Source organism: Emys orbicularis, chromosome 5, assembly GCF_028017835.1.
Source record: "Emys orbicularis isolate rEmyOrb1 chromosome 5, rEmyOrb1.hap1, whole genome shotgun sequence".
Taxonomy (NCBI): Eukaryota; Metazoa; Chordata; order Testudines; family Emydidae; genus Emys; species Emys orbicularis.
The window spans coordinates 143,883,021-143,906,717 of record NC_088687.1 but is presented as its reverse complement, the minus strand read 5'-3'; the positions used below and the strand labels follow the sequence as shown (position 1 = coordinate 143,906,717).

Below are 23,697 nucleotides of genomic sequence, written 5' to 3'. Positions count from 1 at the left end.
CTCCCCCAAATCTGTTCAGCCCAGGCAGCTGTGGCTGCATCCTGCAGCCTCTCTTGGGTGACCTGGACATGCTGCAAACTGTGTTGTGCAGGAGTTTCTCTCCAACGAGACCAAGGGACAAGATCACTGGATTGGACTCACCGACCGGGGGACAGAAGGCAGCTGGCGCTGGGTGGATGGCACAGAATACAGAGCAGACACAAGCAGGGGGTGAGTAAAGCTTGAGATAAGTGATTATTTATTACACGTTTGGTCACAAGCTCTTTCGGGCAGTGTCTGTACGGCCCCTGGTGTCTATGCAGCACCCGGCACAGCGGGCCCGATCCTGAGGGAGGCCCCCGGGCGCTGCCACAACAGCAATGAATCCTCTCAGGAATTTCTGCTAATGCCCCTTTGTTCAGAGCAGGAGCCTAAACACGGAGTGTGTGTTCAGTGCCCACTGAGACCCAGGGCCAGAGCCTCCTCTGGGGTAACTCGGCATTGACTTGAATGAACCACAGGGATTTACACCAGCTGAGGATCTGGCCCCAAGTCACCTCAGTACAGCCAGGTGAGTCTGGAGTGAGCGGCAGGTTCACGCTCTCCTTGGGATTGCACTGCGCTCTGCCCTCTGTCAGGCTGGGGAAGGGGAGGCTGTGGGGCCAGGGGCATGGCCGGAGCCAGCTGCAGTCGGTGCAGTGACCTCAGTGGGCTGTGGACGAGGCCCATAAGCAGGGCCAGGGAGAAGTTAATGACTGACCCCCGCTGCCCTCTCTTCCCGTTCCTGCGTTCCCATCTCGGGGGGCTCCTGGGACGTGCTGTGCCACGTGCTTTGGTTCTGGGCACTGAGATCGGAGTTGCTGCTGTCAGCATTTGGAGCCACAGACTGACTTGGGCTCTTTGCTGGCCTGTCAGGCGCAGGGCAGTTGCTACCCCCAGCCGTCAGAAGCCCTTCGTTACCATGGCCACAAGAGCTGTAGAGAACTCTGAGGGGTGGCCGGGGGGTGGATCGCTTCACCGCGTCGTTTCTGGGTGCCTTGGTCCCCTGCCAACCACAGAGTCCACAGAGCAGAACTGAGCTCAGGAATTGGCTGTGGTTCTCCCCTGAGACATTAACACTCTGATCCGTAGGTTCTGGATGCAGGATGAGCCAAACAATGCCTATGGTGGAGAAGACTGTGTTCATACCGAGCCAAGACACCGGAATTTGTGGAATGATAACAAGTGCATTCAGCCTTTCAGGTGGATTTGTAAGCAGGCCCATGGATAGGCTGGGCTGTGACATGCAGGTCCCAGCACCTCAAAAGCTTCCTTAATTTCCAAGCTATGGAGCATGTTTTCCAGATACCTGCCAACGAGGAGCCCTGTGCACTGGAGGGGGCCGCATGGAATGTGCATCGCAGGATTGCTTTGTCTTGGTGTGATATTTCTGGCTGTAGCGGAGACAGCTGCCCTTATGCCGCTCAGTGTTGCTGGCTCTGTAATTTATATGTTTCCTGGTCTGTCACTGAATAAAGTCCTTGGATCATGGAGTTATTGTTTCATAATCACCCAATAAATAATTATTTGCTTGACTTGAATTTCTAATTTTTGCACCTTTGGATCAGATGTTATGATGATGTCAGAACCATCTATACATACATTTAAAATGTCCAATTGTATCTGGTAAGCAAGGTATGTCGCAAAATATGTTTGGGCCACCGAGGAGATAAATTCAGGCTCAGCTGGGAGACCAGATTCAACAGCTGTTCGAATTCTCCTATCCCTGCGTCGCTGTGCCACGTAACAAAACGTGTCTCTCCCTTCCAACCCAACAGGAGCAGTCCTTCCCCAATCTGGTGTTTTTCTGCATCTCAGGCTGCCCTTCCTTCAAAGACATGTAATAGTTATTTCCAAGGGCATTTAGTACTGGGAGAAAGATGACAGCCCTGAGGATTGATGTCTACAGCAAGTAGCTCTGCCGATGGACCTCTACCAACACCCCTCCCCTCACTGGAGATGGGGTAGCTCCATCTCTGAGACCCACCCAGTTCTTAACCAATAAGCTACCAATAACGGTGGCTTGGGGGCACCTGTCTACCGGAACCATGAGATTCTTTCCACAGAAGATGATGAACAGCAACCAGCTGGCAACAACCTTCAGCCATTACCAGCCAGTTACCACTTGCCCAAGTCAGCCTGGCCCTCGGTTAGTGACCCTGCTATTGGTAAATTGTGTTATATATATTCCAAGGCTAGAAGGGACCATTGTGATCATCTAGTCTGTCCTCCTGTATAACACCAGCCAGAGACTGTCACCCAGTGACCCATCCATAGAGCCCATAGCTTGTGGTTGAGCTACAGCACAAATTCTAAAGAGCCATCCAATCTTGATTTAAAGACGTCAAGAGATGGAGAATCCACCACATTCCTCAGTAAGTTGTTCCAATGGTTAATTGCTTCTCCATATTCAGCATTAACTAAGCTCTGAGATGACAGACAGGGGGTCAGAGTTCTTTAAAATACTCACATATTTCTGCTATTGTGTCCATATGAAAGGAAAACAGAACAGCCAGTGAAGTAGACAGCACAGGTACCAAAAACTGCCCAATAAACAAAGAATTGCCCATTTCAGACACGTTTGAAAGGAAAAAAGTTACTCTAAATGGGGCCGACGCTCATCCCAGCTACGCCCAACCTGCCCAGAACCTGCCCCAATAGCCAGCAGGCCATTAAAAGCATCCCCACGATTTCTGGAAGGGACAATGTCATGACACACTTCTTAAGGCTGCAACCCTCAGGCCAGGATGCAATTACATGGGGAAAGAATCCTGAGCTGGGTTTATACGCTGGGGGTCGGATTCTGGTCTCTCAGACACAGGAGTAACTCAAGACAATAGAATGAGACTGGTGTGAGAACAGAACCCGGCCCTTGCTTTTCAAAGTAATAGCCCAGTGCCAAAGCCAGCACGACTGTGTCTTGACAGCAGAGTGAGTCTTCTGCATCCCTTGGAAATTCTTCTTCCTTGAGGATGTGCTGAGAGCTGCAGCGGTAACTGCTTTCCTTCGGGACATGGGAGGGACTAGTCAGGGCCGCCCAGAGGATTCGGGGGGCCTGGGGCAAAGCAATTTCAGGGGCCCCTTCCATAAAAAAAAGTTGCAGTACTATAGAATACTATAATCTCGTGGGGGCACCTGCAGGGCCTGGGGCAAATTTTCCCACTCCCCCCCCCCTCCCGGGCAGCCCTGGGGCTAGTTTCCTTAAAGGGCCAGGAATTAGATTGGAAATTGGTTGTATTTGGAGTCGGGTGACCATATTTCCCAGATAAAAGAATGTTATTATCTCAGTGGAGAATCAAAGCCACTTTCTGAGCTCAGTTCTACTGCAGAGACTCTGTTGTGAGCAGGGGACCAAGATCCGCAGAAACAATGTGGCAAAACGTTCTGCCCCTTTATCTGCCCATTGCAGAGCTCGCTGGGATGAAATTCAATAGTGCACATGCAAGGTCATGCACTTAGGGACTAACAACAACATTAATCCCCATCTTCTCCAATTTGACTCATAACTCCTCATGTGGAACTGTATCAAATGCCACTGAAATCCAGATAGATGAGATCTGCTGCATTGCCTTTCCCTAAAAAATCAGTTATCGTCTCAAAGAAAGAGATCAGGTTGGTTTGGCATGATCTACCTTTTGTAAAACCGTGTTGTATTTTATCCCAATGACTGTTTACCTCTATGTGCCTAACTACTTTCTCCTTCCAAATTTCTTCCAAGACCATTCATACAACTGAGATCCGACTAACAGGCCTGTAGTTTCCTGGGTCACTTTTTTCCTTTTCTTAAAAATAGGTGATGTTAGCAATTCTCCAGTCACAGGGCACAACCCCCGCATTTATGGATTCATTAAAAATCCTTGCTGTTGGGCTTGCAATTGGAAGGTCCTTTAATAGTCTTGTATGGGGATTATTTGGACCCCCCCGATTAGGTCCCATTTGACTTCCAACTCAAAGGTGGTAATTTCTAGTTCCATATCCCCATTTCCATTAGCCACCCTGCCACTACCCCGAAACTCATTTCCCTTATTAAAATCTGATGCAAAGTATTTCTTTAGGTGTTGGGCCATGCCTAGATTATCTTTAATCTCCAACACATCTTCCGTGTTTGGCAGTCCCTTTTTGTTTATATGGCTATAGAACCATTTACTGTTGGTTTTAATTCCCTTTGCAAGGTCCGACTGTGCTTGGCTACTGACAGTTCAGTTTATCCCTGCACTTTCTGACTCCAAGAGGTAGCTTTTCTTACTGATCCATCCCATCTTCCATTCCTTGTAGGCTTTCTGCTTTCTCTCAATCACCTGTGTGTGACGCTTGTTCATCCAGCCTGGACCGCAACCCTTCCCTAGGAAGGTTTTCCCCTTGCTTGTGATGCAGGCTTCAGAGAGCTTCTGCAACTTTGAAATCAAGGCCCTACTTGCAGACCTAGTTTTGTTTATTCTTTCATTTAGTTGAAACTGAATTAGCTCATGATCATGCAAACCAAGGTTGTCCCCTACAACCAGCTCTTGTCTGGACGTCCTCCCTACTCACCAACACTCAATCTAAAATGACATCACCTCTTGGTTTGGTGACTATTTGGTAAAGAAATCTGTCAGCTCTCACAGCTAGGAAAGTGTGGGCCCTACCGACTGCACCACCTTTCCTTTTATTTCTGTCTTTCCTGAACAGCACTTATCCTTCAATACCTGTACTCCAGTCCTGCCTACTATTCCACCATGTTCCTGTTATCCCTGTAACATCTGGTTTCACTTCCTGCACCAGTAGATCTAGTTCCTCCATTTTGTTCCCCAAGCTCCTTGCCTTGGTGTACAGACATCTTAATTGTTTCTGCTCGGCTTCGCCCAGATTCCTCACCCGATTAGGTACAGTCACTTTACTGCCAGTATCGCCCCCGTGACTGTTAGTGTCATTCCTATGGGCACTATCTTTCCTCTTGTTGTTCCTTCTCCTACCTTCTGCTGTCCCCTTCTCCATTGCTCTATCCGCTCTTACTTGATTTTCCTCCCACTCAATGTTAAAGTCAGGGCTGGAGATTACATGAGCATCTCCCATCTCCCCTGAATTCCTTCTTTAAAGCTCTTTTAATCGGTTGTGCCACCCTCCATCCCAGAATCTATTTCGCTCCCTACCCAGCCGGAGTCCGTCCCATAAGAACAGACCTCTATCCATGAACGCCTCCCAGTGATCGAACATCCCAGAGATCCTTATAGCGCCACTGACTGAGCCGTGCATTGATCATCATCGTCTTGTCCCACTGTCGCTCTCCCCCTCTAGGGACAGTTGTGTTGTCAGGACAGAGAAGGCACAGGCACCAGCTCTTCACCTGCTGTAAATTGGTGCAGCAGCTTTGCTCCAGTGGGAGGATTTGGCCCACTTTAAAATGGTGTAAAGCGTGTCTCATAAAACGACAGATCCCTGGCTGACAGGCCTCTCCAGCCCATTGTAGTCAATGGGTCAGCGTCTGTGGGGATCATTCCTTCCTAGCCATGAGTGACCGGTGCACAGCGGCTGGTGCGCGGTGGGTCCTGGCCAGAGGAGAGGAGGACCACACAGCTCGGAGCCTCCCACATCGGAAGTAGATTTCAAAGCCATGACTGAACCTCTCCAAGAACTGGTTTAAAGCTGTGGGGATGGATACAATGGTGACACGTTCACCAATTCCTCCGCCACCCGCCCCTGGTGACGAGAGGGAGACCCCGTTGCCCGTTTGCAGTGGCCCAGGCTGGCTGCAGCCATTTCCTGCCTTCTACCCCGCCCACCCCCCTCCCCCAGATCTGCAGCTCCACTAAGGCCAGAGGCCTCCACAGCCACCTCTTCTTAGTGCTGGCCAAGATGGCCACCCATCTGTCCAGGCAGGAGGAAATGGATGAGGAGGTGCTCAGGGATCATGAGGCCTTTTTCTGAGTCCCAGTCTGCCCTGAGCACCTCTGGGCAGCATCCACTGCTCCCTCCCCATCCTCTCAGAGCAGCGAGCGTTGTTTGGGGTGCTCTGTCAGGCGTCCCACCTTAGCTGACTTCACTCCTAGCCCTGCTTTACATTTGCCCCAAGACATCCCCCACTGCCCTTTGGAGGAGGTGGCTATTGATCCCGAGGGTGGAGCTCCACCCATCCGCCAAAGATCCAAGAGGCCGGCTCCTCGCCCCAGCCCTCAACTCACACTGAGGAGGAAACAGGGCACCCTTGAGCAGTGGATGGCGCAGGCGGGTTTCTCCCAGCCAAGCGAAGTTTATTGAGAATAGGAACTGAGCAATCGTTTCAAGCGGGTGACAAGTGCAGATCCCCCAACCGCACACACAACTCCCCCTTCCTCTAACGGCTGCCACCGCCTCCGCTGTGGGACAGGAGATTTCGGTGGGAGGATGCAGCCAGAGGGACGTGCTGCATGGCCAGAACGATGATAATAAAACCTAGTAGGGCCACAGCTACCAACCTTGATGTGTCTCCTTTAAACGACAGTGCACCCTCCACCCCCGCCCCCCCCAAACGTTCATGCTGCCTGCCGACTGACCCAGGCAGAGGGTTTGCCCAGCAGATGAGCCGATGGCACACTCCACTAAGAGCCTTCTACTTGGCCAGACAGGCACCCAGCTCCTTTTCTAGTCCCTGGACAAACTGATCATTCAGGAAGAACAACTGCCCATGGGGCAGAAACTTGCTCAGGATGATCTCGGTCTTGTCTGCCTTGAGGACCACGTCGCTGCCCTGGTTCAGCAACTTCAGATGCTCCAGGAGATACTTTACCACCAGCCGCAGGGTGTTCTCGGCCAGCGTCAGGTTCTCCTGGGGGTCGCACACCAGAGCGAAGCCCAGAGACAGGACCCCCAGCCAGAGCACCGTCTTGTTCTCACAGAAGGGATCCCCGGGAGGGAGGCGGAACACCCCGGATGGGGCATCCTGGAGGGAAATGGGCTCGTCGGGCAGCTGGATGGGGAAGTCAGAGGCAGGTCGCCCTGACACCTGGTGCAGCAGTTTACATGTTGAATCCACCTGCCTGGGAAAGGCCAGAAACAGAGGGAGAGACAGAATTACAGTCATTTTATAAGAGGATGGGATTAAGAAAAGGAAACAGGACCTGAACATCTCTGGAAGGTCTGCCTGAAAGCAAGATGACGCAGGCTGCAGATCAGGGGTAGGCAACCTATGGCACCTGTGCCGAAGGCGGCACGTGAGCTGATTTTCAGTGGCACTCACACTGCCCGGGTCCTGGCCACCAGTCCGGGGGGCTCTGCATGTTAATTTAATTTTAAATGAAGCTTCTTAAACATTTTTAAAACCTTATATACTTTACATACAACAATAGTTTAGTTATATATTATAGACTTATAGAAAGAGACCTTCTAAAAATGTTAACAAGTATTACTGGCACACGAAACCTTAAATTAGAGTGAATAAATGAAGACTCGGTACACCACTTCTGAAAGGTTGCCGACCCCTGCTGCAGATTCATCCCTCAAGGGGAACATGTGAGAGCCCCATTGCTTGGGAAGTTTAAAAAAAGACAAAACAAAGCCCTGCAGAACAAGCCTGCTCTGGGGCACGGTGGGCTGGAAGGGACATACCAAGCCTTTCCCTCTGGGATGAAGCACAGAGAACAGCTGGGGTATTTTACTTTATAAAGAGCTCCCTGGAACGTTCACATTTGCTCCTCTCCCCAGTGGGGGATAAGGGACCCAAAACGTGCCCTGTTCTAGAGTCTAAGGGTACGTCTACCCTACCAAAAAAGACCCAGGGCAGCAAGTCTCAGAAGCCGGGTCAGCTGACTCAGGCTCACGGGGCTCACGCTACGAGGCTAAAAATAGTAGCTCAGACATTCAGGCTGGGCTGGAGCCAGGGCTCTAAGACATAAGAACGGCCAGACTGGGTCAGACCAAAGGTCCATCCAGCTACCGACAGTGGCCAATGCCAGGTGCTTCAGAAGGAATGAACAGAACAGGGCAATTAGTGAGTGATCTATCCCGTCACCCAGTCCCAGCTTCTGGCAAACAGAGGCTAGGGACACGCAGAGCATGGGGTTGCATCCCTGATAATCTTGGCTAATAGCCATTGGTGGACCCATCCTCCATGAACTTTTGAATCCAGTTATACTTTTGGCCTTCACATCATCCCCTGGCACAAGTTCCACGGGTGACTGTGCGTTATGTGAAGAAATACTTCCTTTGGTTTGTTTTAAATCTACTGCCTAGTAATTTCATTGGCTGACCCCTGATTCTTGTGTTATGAGGAATAACACTTCCTTATTCACTTTCTCCACGCCAGTCATGATTTGTATAGACCTGTCATATCCCCCCTTAGTCATCTCTTTCCAAGCTAAACAGTCCCAGTTTTTTTCATTTCTCCTCATACAGAAGCTGTTCCATGCCCCTTTTCCAATTCTAATACATCTGTTTTGAGATGGGATGACCAGAACTGCACACAGTATTCAAGGCATGGGCGTACCATGGATTTATATAGAGGCATATGATATTTTGTCTTATTCTCTATCCCTTTCCTAATGGTTCCTAACTTTCCTCTCTGCTCACCCGAAGGTCTCCACTGCTATTTTTAGCCTGGTAGCATGAGCCCAATTCAATTGTCCTGGGCTCGGAGTCTTGCTGCCGCAGATCCTTTTTCTCTGCAGTGTAGATGTACCCTTAGATTCTAAAACACTAACTCCACCCCCCTGTGCTGGGCCCTGCAGCACAGTCACATTCAGATGGGGGTGAATCTTTTACCTCGCCACAGCCAAAATCTGCTCCTTCCTGCCCAGCCTCTCCTTCTCGAGATCATGCGGCCCGGGCTCCTCCGGTGACTGGTCCAGCCTCTCAGAGCCAAAGACCCTGGAATACAACACCCGGCAGAGCCCAGCCTCTTCCCCGGGCCGAGGGTGCAGCGTATGGATGAGGAACGCATGAACCATGATGCTGCATCCTAAGGAAGGACACGCAAGCGGTGAGTGATCATCACAGGGTATCGGAGCGTGCGGCTCAGGGGTGCCAGGGCCCCTCTACAGCCAGCTGGGCGGGGCATTCCCCTCTTCCCAAAGCTTTGGAATAACAGGAAGAGGGGGGGAAAGGAGAGGCACCATGAACCCCAAGCCCGGTTCTCCCTGCTGCCCAAAGAGGCTGAGCCAGCCTCGCCTCTCACTCCCCACACCCCTCAGAGCAGAGCACTTGGGGGTGGGGCTCCGCTCCCCATCCCCGGGAGGGGCAGTTGAGGCTGGAAAGGAAGATGTGGGCTGACCAGGCTGATGTGGCACGACAGCCCCCTGCGGCCAGGCGTGACAGGCTCACGTGGGACGGGGATGGCGTGGAGTCGCCAGAGACGCACGTGCTGGCGACCCGACTGCCCTGCAGGATGGGGTGGGAGCAAGACATGGCCCAGCGGGGGCGCGGGGCAGGGCCAGGGCACTGTGGCTATGCTGGGTTAGTATGGTGGAGGTCTCAGGTGTGATGTAAGGGAAGTCACAGGGGGTGTCCCGGGGGCAGGAACGATGGAGCAGCTGAAGGAGGGTGCAGGGTGTCAAAGGGCCCAGGAGCGTACAGAGATTCAGGGAGGGTGCAGGGAAGGCACCGAGGCCCATGGGGGGGGCAGTGGCGTAGCTAGGAAGGGAAATCTGGGTGGACCCCGACGCCCCCGGACACGGGGCTTCACCCGCCGAGCAGGGCAGGCGCCTGGGGCGGCTCGGACCCTGGCCAGGCAGAGCTGCCGGAGCGCGGCTGTCTGACGGGCGGGCGCACAGCTCCGTCCCGCATCGCAGGTGCCCGAGGGCCGCCGCGGGCGCTCAGTGGGTGGGTGGGTGGCGGGGTACCCGGGTGGGGGGGAGGTGCAGGGGGTGGCGCTAAGATTGGGGGGTGCAGAGGGTGGACACAGGCCCAGGGCGCGTGGGGCACAGGGGGGGCCCTGCTGAGAGTCAGGGGCGGGGGGCGGCACCGGGACCCGGGCGGCTCCGCGGCGCACGGCAGACTCGAGGCTGCTGCACGGAGAGGACCCAGGAGCGCTCGGGCCGCACGGGCGCGCGACGACGGGAGTCTGGGCCCGCCCTGGTGCCTGCTGGGAAATGTAGTCCGGTGGCGGCGCGGGGCCGGGAGCCCCCCGCCCGCACTCACCGCCGCTCTCCTCGCACCCGGCGCCGCGAGCCCGCGCACGGCGCAGGCCCCGCAGGGGCAGGACCTAGAGCCGCTGAGCTGGGCGGGGCCTGGGGAAACCAGACGGGAGAGCCCTCCGGGGATTGGCTACCGCCGGCAAAGGGGCGAGCAGAGCTCTGCGGGGATTGGCTATCACTGGGAGGGGCGGGGAAGAGCTCTGCGGGGATTGGCTATCACTGGGAGGGGCGGGGAAAAGCTCTCCGGGGATTGGCTACCGCCTGCAAAGGGGCGGGCCAGAGCTCTGTGAGGATTGGATATCTCTAGGAGGGGCGGGGAAGAGCCCTGCGGTAATTGGCTATCTAGGAGGGGCGGGGCCAGCTCACAGCACAGCCCTTGGCTGGATGCCTTGGGGGCGGGGCGAGGAGCGGGGGACTGGCCTGCCCGAGGGCAGTGCGGGGTTGGTGGAGCCGAAGTGGCTGGTCTCAGGTGGGGGCACCGGGCTCCGCAGCCGGGGGTGTCACTGCAGGCCCCGCGCGCCCGCTTCGGCTCCGGTTTCACCCCGGCTGGCTCCGGTCAATCCGGAGTGAAACCGGATTAAGCCCCTCCCCCGAGAAGCGCGCGGGGTCTGGCGCCGCTTTGAACTCGGGGTCCCCGGCGGGCTGGCGGTAAAGCCGCGCCTGCGCTGCTGCGCTCCACGGGTGTCTGTGTCCCTCCACGCGTGCGCGTGACCGAGAGCCCCACCCGCTCGCCAGGTGTGACTCCCCCGCCCGTCACCCAGCGCCGCCCCTGCCGGGCTCGCGCCGTGTGGACAGCCCCCCCCCCCCCCCCCCCCCCGACAGCGCCTGCTGCTCCCGACAGGTGGCCCGTCCCTGGACACGGCCCGGAGATGGGCCTGAACAAGGGACTGGGAATAGGCCCCATGGTCACAGAGCACCCCACCGTCCAGCTTCCTCCGGCGGGTACCGGGGGGTGGCCCCGTTGGTCGGCGCCAGGAGCGTGCCGGGGAAGAGGTGCCCTGACTTCGTGGGGCCGGGGCTGGGGTGTTCCTCAATCAGGAGCTGTGGGGAGAAACGCAGCCAGAGCCTCAGTAGCGGTTGTGAAGGAGCCGGAAGAGGGGGGGCAGCAGCCTGACGCACCCTAACAGAGGTGTGCCGGGGTTCCCCTCGCCCCGCAAAAGGGACAGTTTGGGAACCGTACCAGGCACACAACTGGACTCAGGCCTCCGGGAGCAGCTGCCAATGGATGTACCCGGCGGGCCGTGGAAGCGGAGTGGAGTACCCGCCGTCCCGCTTGTTTCCGTATACGTCCGATTTGGTGTCACGCACGTGCTGTGGGGCTGGAACAAGGTGTAAATTACAGCAACTCGCCTCCGAATTCAGCCCCAGGTTTCCAGTTTCCACACTGACCACAGTATGGCTGTCAACCTACCCTGGCCAGGTGGCCTTAGCTCAGGGGTGGGCAAACTACAACCCGTGGGCTGGATCCGGCCCCTCAGGGCTTTGGATCCGGCCTGCGGGATTGCCACCCCAATGGTGCTGCGGGCCCCGCACAGCTCCCGGAAGCGCCCGGCACCGTGGCCCCTGGGGAGAGGTGGGGGGGCAGAGAGTTCCACGCGCTGCCCTCGCCTGCAGGCACCGCCCCCCGCAGCTCCAATTGGCCGGGAATGGGGAATCACAGCCAATGGGAGCTTTGGGGGAGGTACCCGCAGGTGAGGGCTGCGCACGGAGCCCTCTGTCCCCTCTCCCCCCAGGGGCCGCAGGGATCTGGTGCCGGAGCGGCATGGGGCCAAGGCAGGCAGGGAGCCGGCCTTAGCCCCACTGCGTGCCGCTGCCACCCCGGAGCCACTCCAGGTAAGCAGCCCCGGGCTAGAGCCTGCACCCGGAACCCCTCCTGCACCCCAGCCCCCTTCCCTAAGCCCCCTCATACATCCCACACCCTTCCTCCGCCCTAACCCCTTGCCCTGAGCCCCTTCCTGCACACCGCACCCCCTCCCACACCCCAACCCCCTGCTCCAGCCCTACATTCATGGCCTGGATGCAATTTCCCCACCCAGATGTTGCCCTCGGGCCAAAAAGTTTGCCCACCCCTGCCTTAGCTAAACCCAGGCATGCTTCCTGCCTGAGAGCTCTTCTATTCAGCCAGCAGAGGGAGCTCCAATCTAAAGTTTGAATGTAAAGATACTGCTGCTGAGTGATGATGGGGGAATCTTAAGACAACTGGGAGAAGTGGCCAGAAAGTCCTGGTGTCTGTCTGAAGCTCCCAGCCTTTGAGGAGATGGGGCTTTCTGACCAGATTCCCACGGTCTCCTGCTTTCTGCTGTGTTGGAGAAACCAGGCCTTTCTCTCTGTATTTCAGTCTGGGTTGTTTTGCAAGGTTTCATCCAAGGATCTCCAAACACTTCATAGTCATCCAGGAATTAAGCCTCCTGTTCCCCTCAGAGCCTTTTTATCCTCGTGTTGCAGATAGGAAAAGTGAGGCACACAGGGAGAGCCTTGCCAAAGATTGCACAGAGCCAGGGATAAAACCAGGAGTTCCTGACTCCCAGCCCTCTGAGTTAACCACTAGAGAGCGTGTGTTCACAGAAACCCTGCTCGGTGATCCTGGCTACATCTCTGCACTCATCTCGCCAGCCCTGGGAACTAGATAACAAGCTGTTACTGACCCAAGCTAACAGAATTCCTCCTTTAGCTCTTGGGTACATTCTGTGCAGTGCAAAGAACACGTGTCCTGCCTGTACCTTAATGAGGGTCAATAAAACCAGTCAATACCCAATATACTAATTAATTCTTTTGCTCCGAGAGGAGACAGGGTGATGTAGCAGAAGACTCAGGATGTCCCTTCCACTCCTATATCCCCACAAGAGGAGAAAGGCCAGGAGGGAGTGCAAATTACCAAAACATCCCCAGTTTGTAAAAATTTGGCACAACTTTGTGGCTTGGTGTGAGAGTTTGGGTCAGTTTTTCCCTTATTGAACGCAGTTTGCTAGTCCTACAGAAACACACCGAGAGCAGGGCTGTTCCTGGTGTAACACTGATATCAGGGGGCTTGTACCAGAGAATCGTTTAACCCAGCCCCATGCCATAGGAGCAGGACTGTTTCCCCCAGCTGCCCCCACATCAGTAGCCTGGTCATCTCCCTGAAATGCACTATGTCTGGGTGTGATCAGAAATAGACACCAAACACAACACAGCACAGTGGGCTTGAACAATCCACCCACGCAATCACTGCAGCATTTGAATTTCGAGACTCTCCCTAGCCAGTGCTACTGGGTGGCCCATTCCAGCCCAGCCCCGCCCTTCCGCAGCCCCAAGGCAGGGATGGGGTTTTAACTCCTTTGTTCCTCGGCTAGTGCTGCTTTTGGCTGAGGGTGTTGGGCCACAGAGCCTGTCGCCTCTGGAATGCAGCCTGGATTGGCGGCAGCTGATCCCCTCTCTTGACTGGTTGGTGGCCTGCCTGACATGAGTTGGGTGGGTCTCAGCCTAGTCCCTTAGCTGGCAGGTGTTTGCATCCAAAAAAAACCCCAGCAGCATAACAAGGGCCACTCTATTGGCAGCCTCAGTAGAGGGCAAGGCCAGAATGGGCCCTGGAAACTGAGCCGAGCTGTCCTCCAGCTTAAGGCTGGGTCACTGTGCACTTGGCTTGCCCTGCCGCTGCCTGTTGTGTGGGAAATCTGAGGACTTCAGTTTCCAGGGCTGCTACCTGGCACTTTTCACCAGCACTAAATACATTCACTTTAAAACTCCCTAGTGAACTAGGCTTGTGTTGGGAATTAGTGGAGATGGATCAAAACCATCATAGGGGCTGGCTACCCTCTGGGGTCTTGACCGGCGCAGCTATGGCACCCTCGCTACGCTGGCATAACTCCGAAGCGTAGACACAGCTGGTTTCCCGATGGAAAGCGACACTGCTGCCCCAGGCAAGGTAGCTGGCGCCACGGAAGCATTCTTCTGTTGACCTAGCTGTGTCTCCACTTGGGGGTTGACCCAGCTGCATCTCCACTTAGGGGTTGTCTGCACAGCCATGTTTTCCGAAGGTAATGAAGCTGCCCCTCTCGGCCAGAGGGCTTGTCTGCTCTTGAAAGCTAATTCAGGTGAAGACAGGGTGTGAATGTAAAGCAGAATCGCTATTCCAGAGTAACTCTGTGTAGACAGGTTTCAGAGCAGTAGCCGTGTTAGTCTGTATCCGCAAAAAGAACAGGAGTACTTGTGGCACTTTAGAGACTAACAAATTTATTGTAGCATAAGCTTTCGTGGACTACAGCCCACTTCATCAGATGCATGTAGTGGAAAATACAGAAGGAAGATGTATATACACAGGGAACATGAAACAATGGGTCTTACCACACATTATAAGGAGAGTGATCAGTTAAGGTGAGCTGTTGTCAGCAGGAGAGAAAAATAACTGTTTGTGGCGGTAATGAAAATGGCCCATTTCCAGCACTTGACAAGGAAATATAAGGAACTGTAGGGGGGGGAAGATAAGCATGGGGAAATAGTTTTGCTTTGTGTAATGGCCCATCCACTCCCAGTCTTTATTCAAATCTAATTTAATGGTGTCCAATTTGCAAATTAATTCCAATTCAGCAGTCTCTCGTTGGAGTCTGTTTTTGAAGTTTTGTTGTTGTAATATTGTGACTTTTAGGTCTGTAATCGGGTGGCCAGGGAAGTTGAAGTGTTCTCCAACTGGTTTTTGAATGTTATAATTCTTGACGTCTGATTTGTGTCCATTTATTCTTTTACGTAGAGACTGTCCGGTTTGTCTGTGTAGACAAGCCCTAGGAGCCTGGCTGTACTGGGGTCTTTGGCACCAGGATAGCTGCATCAGTGCAACCCTCCAGTGCATTCGCATTGCAGTGCAGCTGGCAACTGCATCCAAGTCATTACACCACTACACATTTCCTAGTCTACATAAAGCCTTAATTCTTCCTTCCTCCGGGCTCCCCCCTTGTATCCTGCCTTCTCATGGCTAGCCTGTAAGCGCTCCTGGGCACAGATCTCCTCATTTTTGTGGCTTGCACAGCACTTCGCGCAATACTAATAGTGATAACAGCAATTCCACAGTGTAAAGCAAACCCCTCAATAGTAAATGTAGCCTGCCTTGTCAGCCTTAATGATTCCTGTCCTGAATGCCCAAAGGCAAGCATTTGCAGTCAATACCATGGTGGATAAATCATCTGTCACACTCAGGCATCTGGGGGGGAGGGGAGGGAGAAATCAGACACGCAGCATAAAGCCTGCAGAAGTGAGATTTTGGGTGACATGGGAGGGTAGAACCCCAGCAGTCTGGCCCCTCCATGGCCACCTCCTTCCCCAAGAGTGATTTGTGTGTGTGTGTATATTATTCTAAACTGTGTAGTGTTGCTGTGGGCTGTTAAACAGCTGTTGCATTTCACCCCAGAGGAGGCTGCATTTCAGTAATGTTTGATGTGATTAAGGTACCTTAATAGGCTGGCACTGCTACAGCTTCTGTAATGAGTGTTCGTGAGATTTTACAAATGGTAAAGCGTGGGATACAACTAGCTGACAGTTGTGACAGACGTATAAAATAACTGAGCCTAATACTATAGTTCTTACTCCTTGAAACACTGGGGAAGATCCAGCAGATTTGAAGGAAGCTTATGTTGTGCCAGTATTTAAAGATTAAACAGGATGTCTTGGGTAATTATAGGCCTGTTAGTCTGACATCGATCCTGGGCAAGATAATGGAGCGGCTGCTATGGGATTCGATTAATAAAGCACATCATTAGAAGGTGTTATAATAAGCCATAGTAATGGACACTTTAACAATCGATCCACCATTCACTGAAACATCTATTCATCCTTTATTAGCCCTTTGGATAAGGCGAGATCAATAAAAAGCAACATGAATATTTTTGAAAAATCTGGGTGTTTTTATATGCCATCAAGAAGGATTAAAAGAAGGGCACAGCCCCACTGTAGCCCTCCATTTAGCCGTTGTCTTTAAGGTGAGCGTTACAAAGAATAGTAGCATTTGAGCTACATTCATCAGCATGTTCCGGCTGCTTTGGGCCGGTCCAGCAAAACAGCTGGAGCAGCCCAGTGAATCTAGCCCAAATTCTTCTTGAAAAATTAAATCTTTCCCCCCAGCTTCCCATCGCCCTCCATAAATTCTAGCCCTAGAGCTTGGGTTTTAAAAAGCAATCCACGCCCTGAGAAAAGCCTGTGCCGTTTTTGTCATTCTTTGCCTTTGCATCCGCTCCGGCATGGGACGCGTAGCCGGACAGTGCAAACACGTGCAGGAGAACTCAAGGTGGGTGGGGGCTGGGCTTGTCATGGAATGTGATTCGTAATTTTAAACAGCACACAGCTCCGGCTGCCCAGAGGAAACCCGGAGCGGGCGTGGCTGGGAGCAAAGGGGGTGGAGCAGTCACGGGGCCCGGCCATGTGAAATCGACATTCCCTTCTCTGGGCCAAGTGGGATAATAGAATTCAGCAACACGGTGACTCACGCTCAGAAATAGTTGGCAGCCAGTCGGTTCCACGACTCCTGCGGTGCCATGGGAGAGACAGAGCACGCGGACTCCTGCCTTGGCAGCGTTTGCATGGAGAGGGGCCGCGCACATGGGAGGCCCCAGTGACCAAGCTGGATGGCCCCGCTCTGTCCGTGCCCGTAGGGGAAGGGCTGCTGCTTTTTGAATGTCAACAGCTGCCTCTGTGACATCCCCAAAAGAAATGCCCTCGGCTGAGACCTTCATGGAGGGGTGGGGAGCAGATTATCCCCTACCTAATAATAAATAAAATAATAATATATGGAGATATACCTATCTCATAGAACTGGAAGGGACCTTGAAAGGTCATCAAGTCCAGCCCCCGCCTTCACTAGCAGGAGCAAGTACTGATTTTGCCCCAGATCCCTAAGTGGCCCCCTCAAGGATTGAACTCCCAACCCTGGGTTTAGCAGGCCAATGCTCAAACCACTGAGTTATCCTTCCCCAAGAGCAGGGTCCCTGCTCCTTCCTCTGCAGAATCTGGTGCAGGCCCCAGTCAGAGACAGGATACGAGATTGGACGGCCCGCGGGTCTGGTCCAGCCCGGCACTGCCTATGTTGCTAGGTGAGCACAGTCACTTTCACAATAACCCGACCACAGTCCATGGTAATACCCCTCCCCTCCCAGGGGTGGGGGCGGACTCAGGGGCTGGGGGTCTCTAAGTAGCTGGATGGATGCGCTGGGTGAAGGGCTGCACCTGAGAAGCGGCAAAGATGGTTACGGCCTGCAAGCTCGTACGGGTGAGAGTCAGTGAGGTCACCTCGGAACTAAAGGGATGCTACCTTAGCCTCTCCCTGGGCAGCCCCTGGAGACCTGGCTCACCCTCTCAGACCCACCAAGCCAGTGCTTTACCCATAGGAGGAAGAGGTGCAGGATCAGACCCAGCCAGCGCTAGGCTCACCAGAAAATCCTGAGGTGGGTGGGTGGATAAAGCACGACACAGTCCCATCCCTGCGCTGCATACAGTTAGACGCCCGCCCACCTGCCATCTCACTTCCATTGAAATCAATGGCCAAACGCCCACTGGGGCAGGCCTGGCCGCTCAGTACCACAGACGGGCCAGGCCAGAGCCCCCACTTCCCGAGTCTCATCTCAAAGCACTCCCTGGTAGTTAAAACATCAGCTCCCTTGTTCCCTGGGGCAGGAATGTTCCCTGGGACACACATCTGCCTGTGGAATGTGTGAGGAGAGGGAGGGTGTGTGTACACAACTATCACACCTCGCCAACTATCACACCTCGCAGCACTTCACAAACATTAAAGAGGGAGCCAACGTGGCCCAGCAGGGCTAACGGGGACAGACCCCGGCCTTCCCCCAGAGCCAGGCTGGACCTGCCGGGCTAACAGGGATAGACCCTGGTTCCCTCCCCAAAGCCAGGCGGGCCATGCAGGGGGACCATGAGCAAAAAGTGGGGCTCATTCCTTTCAGGCTGAGCGCACAGGTGAGTCGATTATGTTAAGAGCAGAATCTGTGAGGTGGAAAATAATTTTACCCCCATTTTATGGATGGGAAACTGAGGCACGGATCGAGTAAGTGACGTGCCCAGGGTCACGCACAGGGAGGCTGTCGCCGAGCCGGGAACTGATGGCAGATCTCCTGCAGTCCAGGCCTGTGTGTAATCACAGCCAGTCTTCCTTTAGCAGAAGGGCGAGGTGGGGTGGCAGGAAGCCAAGGGCGGAGGGAGGAGACAACGGGCGGTTAGGAAGCACTGGCATGGCAGGCAGTGACCCGGGGCTGTTAGGCCAGGCCAGGGAACACACTCTGGACAGTTAGAAACCCAGCTCAGGTGACATTAAGACCCGTGCCAGCTCGGGGGCTGACAGAGGTGTTTGCACGTTAAAGACAAACTTGCCGAAATCCAGTTTTGGCTCACGGTTGCCGCGTGCGGATTCCACGTCACGCTGCGACCTGCTGCAAGGAGGCCCAGAGTCCAGGCTGGGTGGGCGGCGGAGGAGAAATCGCAGTGGGGCAGGTTTGCATGATCCCTGCAGCATGGGCCAACGTGGTGCCCTGGGTTCTGTTCCTGGCTCTGCCGGGTGCCCTTGGGTAGGTCACGTCCCCTCGCGCCTCTAGAATGGGGGCTAGTGACATTCCCCACCCTGGCGAAGGACTTGCAGATCTGCGATGGAGCGCTAAGCTGTGTTATCTAGACCACACACACACACACACCCATGACACTCTCATCGGCCCTATTACAACCAACGCCGGTGAGAGGTGCCTGTTCGCACAACAGCCACGCTGGGTGTGAGTCCATCTGCCCTGCTGCCTCTTCCTCCCAGTGGAAAATCCCCAGAGAACGACGCCCTCCCGAGCTCCACCGCCCAGAATGCTGGGAGGAAGGAGGCCAGGCCAAACCAGTGGCAGAGGCATAGCCAGGGCACCCATCTCAATGGCATTGTCCTGAACCAATCACAGAAATGGGCCAGCGCTGCACGAACCGCTGAGCAGCTGCAGCAGGGCCAGCTCTCAAAGCCCTCTTTGAGAACGGAGTTAAGGCTAGGCAGCCACTGAACGGTTTGTTTTAACGGGGTTTGCCACTGTGTGCCTCAGTTTCCCCATCTCAGCGCTGCGGGGGGAAGAGGGCGCTCGGCGATGGTTTGCAAAAGTGATCCAAAATGCTCAGGAGAGCGCTTGAGATGGGCCAAGGGTTCCAATCTTTCCCGTTATAGGTGAGAACGTTTACTCAAACCCAGTGCTTCACCCGGTGCTGCAATGCAGCCACCTCTGGGGCGAAGCACAGCCACCACGCAATGCAGCCACCTCTGGGGCGAAGCACAGCCACCACGCAATGCAGCCACCTCTGGGGCGAAGCACAGCCACCTCTGGGGCGAAGCTAGCAGCCACGCAGCCGCATTGAGAATTGGCGAACAGGAAACCCAGCATGTTTTCTCAGCCCCGTTTCTGAGCCTCACGCCTTGCCGAGCCCAGGCCGGAAACGCCGCACACCAGAAGCGCTGAGCTCCAAGGGGCTCTGCCAGGGTTATTTTAACCTCGGCTGCCACGTGAGCAGCCTGCGAAGTGCTTGCCAGGCCAGCCCCTCCCATGCACGTGCTGGCGCACTCAAGTGGGCAGCAGGGTGGAGCTTTCCCAGACATTAGCACGTCGCTTCCAAAATGGGCCCCGGGGAGTGGAGAGAGAGTTTCGTTTTTCTCACCACTTTGAGGAAGCCAAAACCATACGCGTGATGGGTGGGGCTGGTTCATGGAGCCACGTGAAATCTTGGCTCATTTGGCTACGGACGTAAGAGACACAAGCCGAGATGCAATGGGGCCAAGGAATTTACAAGTAGTTGGCTTGCTGCTGTGATTTAAAACTTTTCAAAAAAATTACTCAAGAGCTGGGATTTAACGTCGCTGCCTCCACATTAAAGCTAGGCAGGAATTCCCCCATCCCCCTTATATCTTTTAAACATTACAGACCAGGAATCCAAGCGTCTCGGAGTTTGTATGAAGACAGGGAGTCGCTAAGTCAGGGTGGGTGCGAATCAGGCCTTAAATAGCCCGGACGTTTGAGATCACTCCTGTGCCTTTAGTTCGATCTGCACTGGAAGCCGAGGCCCTTACAGCAGCAGGTTTCAGATTTCTCGCATCCCCCCTCTGAAGCCCAGCACAAAGCCCAGGCACTATCTCAACCCCTTGCGTTGGCCCTGGGGCTACAGTGAATCTACACCCAGCTGTACAAATGTCATTCCACCGTTACCTGGTGGAGACCTTCCCACTGACTCTTGGGCCCGCTGAGCTCGGATGGGTTTGCACCTGCCACCTGGGCCATTGCATGTACAAAGGGAGCGGAGTTACAACCCCAGCTCGCAATCCGTGCAGGTACACCTAGCCGGATCCTTTGCAAATTCCCCTTAAAGGAATGGCCCAGGGCCCCATTATCCTTGCCCAGAATTCCCTTCCTGGGGGGCCCTGCCCATCCCAAATTGTGGTGGGGAAGTGCTGTGTGGAGCTTGGGAAGTATGTTGGAACCTTTTATGGTCTCTGCCTCCCTGCAGCGTTGCAGGATTGCCAGGAATTCACAGGCTTGAGGCTGCTACGCCTCCCTAGACCATAAAGCGCCCTGGAGCACTGCAGAAATAAACGGCAGCCTGAAGGTTCATGCAATTGTTTGCACTGGGTGTGTGAAAGTGGATATGAAGTGCTACCAGTTCAGAACAGCAGGGCCTTACCCCAGCAAGCGATTCTGTGCCCGCCCAGCAGGGCTGTATTGTAAGTTTGCTCTGGGTGTAGCTACATCAGTGCGGTTTTGCACCTGTGCAGATGATTTCACAAGAGTTCGTACATGTGGAGCCAGATTCTCCTGGTATAAAGCCAGCAAAGTCAATGGACTTACATGGATTGAAGAACAAACTCAGGGAGCCTGACCCGACACGCCTCTTCCCTGGGTAGTGGATACAATTAAAGCTCAAAGATGCTGGAGACACTGACCCCCAAGGAGTACCTTTGACCCAGACGTTTATTTTTCTCTTGGTTACACATCACCACATCGGAAACCAGGAGAGATCTCCTCTCCCCAGACATAGAAAAATAAGTCATGAAGGGGGTGTAAATCTTTTAACACAAATGTACAGACAAAGAAAACAAAAGCAATCACACAGCTCACAATACCCAACACCCTGCAATCAGCTTCAGTCCAATGAGTCTCCTGTACAACACAGGTAGCATCCACCTGATCGGTCGGGGCAGAGCACCCCTCTGTTAAAGGCAGGACATTTCCACTGGAGGGTAGTTTAGGAAACGCCAAGCTGCCTTGCACCTCATGGTGTCATTCACACCGGTGTAAATGCGGATCGGGTAGCGTTTCCATGGTGTGGGCCAGATCGGTTTAAAGCGCGAGTCAATGGCATTGCTTCATACTTACGCTGGAAGATGCGGGATCAGAATCCAGCCCACTGTGTCATTGAAGCCTCCACCTCCATCGGGGGTTTTATTCTCGTTGCATCCACGAGTGACTGATTTGATCATTTGTACAACTCGACATTGGAAATTTTGGGGTCATAAATATACATGAAAGATAACCCTGGAACCCTCCCCGCCCACTACATAAAAACATCGCTTAACATATTTGGAAATAGCATTATTAAAATACAAAATCTGTTAAATAATTAAAAAACAACAACACACACCCCGGCGTCAGATGCAATCGAAGAGTTAATGTTCCCAATGATTCAGAACTCAGATTGGTGCAGGAGGCACGGCCTGATCCTGCCTCACCTTTCACAGGACACCATCCTCCCTCTGACTCCAAGGCAGTCACTCCTGATTTACGCCGGAGCAAGCAGAGCAGTGGGCCCTTACGCAGGCACAAAGCTACAGCTGGTCTTGCTCTTTGGGGGCAAACTCAGTTTAAGTGCTTTTCCCACATTGCTGCTGAGGCCCAGTGTGGGCACCCCAGTGCTTCTAGTTTCTTGCTATTAAGTTAGATTCAATACTTAGGACGCGCCAGAGGGACCAACCCAGCCCTAGCTGCCCCAGGATGATCACAGAACACGGGATTGAAGAGTTTCTCCCAGGTGGTTTTAGTTCATGGCTATTCGGAGAGGCTGTAAGATTCTCTATTTCACAGCCTGTTTTTCATTGGGCCAATTCACACTAGTTATTACTGATTAGATACACCCGTGGGATAGCCCTGACGTCAGGTTCCTACTGTTTCAATGCAATTACACTCACTGAGCATCGCAATGGTGAATCTGGCCCCAGAATTCCACTGGTCATAGAGAACACAAGCCCACAAAAGATACATTTGCACGACAAGCTCCCCGGACGGCGTTTTTACCCCTCACCCACTGGTGCAGAGACGGGTCAGTATTTGTGGAAGGCGGTCAGATACTACAGTGATGGGCAGCAGTGTCAAAAAATCCTACAACACAGAGATGGGGAAACTGAGGCAGCAAGAGGTTAAAGCCCTAATTCAGATCTAAATGTACCCTGATGCAAATCTGGATTGACCCCACTGGAGTCAATGGAGCTAAACTGGGTTTTTACACCTGTAATTAAAAGGAGACTCAGGCCCAGAGCCTAACCCAAGAACAAAACCAAGCTGGCCCTGACTTCCCCAGGCTTGGCTCTAACCACCTCACTCCGCTGCCTCCCTGAACTCAGCAGTGTGATGTAGAGGGAGGAAGCAGAGCCAATCCTAAGGCGGCAGAGCATCCCCACCTCCCCTATGGGGAAGATAAGGTGGCTGGTTTGGGCTAACCAAGGCCCTCTGAAGCGAGCAATTTTGCAGCCTAGCAGGACGGCCGCTGTCCAGAGGTTTGATGCTTCGCTACCCTCTGATCTAGGCGCCTCATGGGATTTGCTTTCAGTCCGGTCACACATCTTGCACAGCGGCATTGCCTCAGGCAGAAGTTGGTGTTTCCACCTTGTGCCACAAACAGGCACTCTGGGTGTGACCTTGCAGGTTAAGGGAACTGCTTCTGACCTCAAGAGCAGATAAAATAAGAGCTGGCTCCAGCCGAGTCCAAGCCATTCTGCTCACCCCCAACTGGTTTTATCCGTTTCCTAAATCCTCCCCTCTGAATAGGACGAGAGGAATCGAACTCTCTTCTCGTCACCACCCCAGGGCCAGGGCTTGGAAAGGCACCGTGAGCATCTGGTGCCGACCTCTACTTTTTTCAGTCTTGCAAAGTCAGATAATTCACCTTCCAAGTCACATCGCTCTGATTACCATCTTGCTTCTCCAGTTTTGAGCCCTGCCTCTGTCTCCCCCCAACACCCCCATATTAGTCACTTCACAAAACAAGTTACTGCCCAGAAGAGGGGGGGGCTTTTAAATGAGGGTCACGAACAGACTGGCTGTCGGGGTGCAGTGGGGTAGCCATGACAGAGTGGCTATATTAAGATCACTCAGCGAGGCCCGTGCACATCTTAATGCCCTGGTTTGTTCTGCTGGTGGTGCCCCTCCACCCTGTTCACATTCTTAGCCTGTTCCTGTCATCGTGAGGTCTGAGCCACTCCCAGCAAGGTCGCTAGCCCCCCGTCCCTCGCTCTCCACTTAAATCGACGCCAATGGCGTTAACAGCCAGGCTTATTCACGGCTAGAGTCAGAGGCGAATGCTTTAGGGGACGCCAGGGCTCTAGAGTGCTGGGTTGTCGCTGTAG

The 23,697-nt window shown here is 53.9% G+C and overlaps 1 protein-coding gene across 1 annotated transcript; it reads right to left on the bottom strand.

Annotated features, from left to right (window-relative positions):
• Nucleotides 1-6,203: 6,203 nt before the first annotated feature.
• Nucleotides 6,204-10,142, bottom strand: AP5S1 (adaptor related protein complex 5 subunit sigma 1). The gene is made up of 3 exons (XM_065405321.1): nucleotides 10,105-10,142; nucleotides 8,731-8,926; nucleotides 6,204-7,010 (listed from the first exon to the last, which is right to left on the bottom strand). Exons 2-3 carry the CDS (start codon nucleotides 8,913-8,915, stop codon nucleotides 6,584-6,586), a joined length of 612 nt encoding a protein of 203 aa, XP_065261393.1. The 5' UTR covers nucleotides 8,916-8,926; nucleotides 10,105-10,142; the 3' UTR covers nucleotides 6,204-6,583.
• Between the last annotated feature and the right edge of the window lie 13,555 nt (nucleotides 10,143-23,697).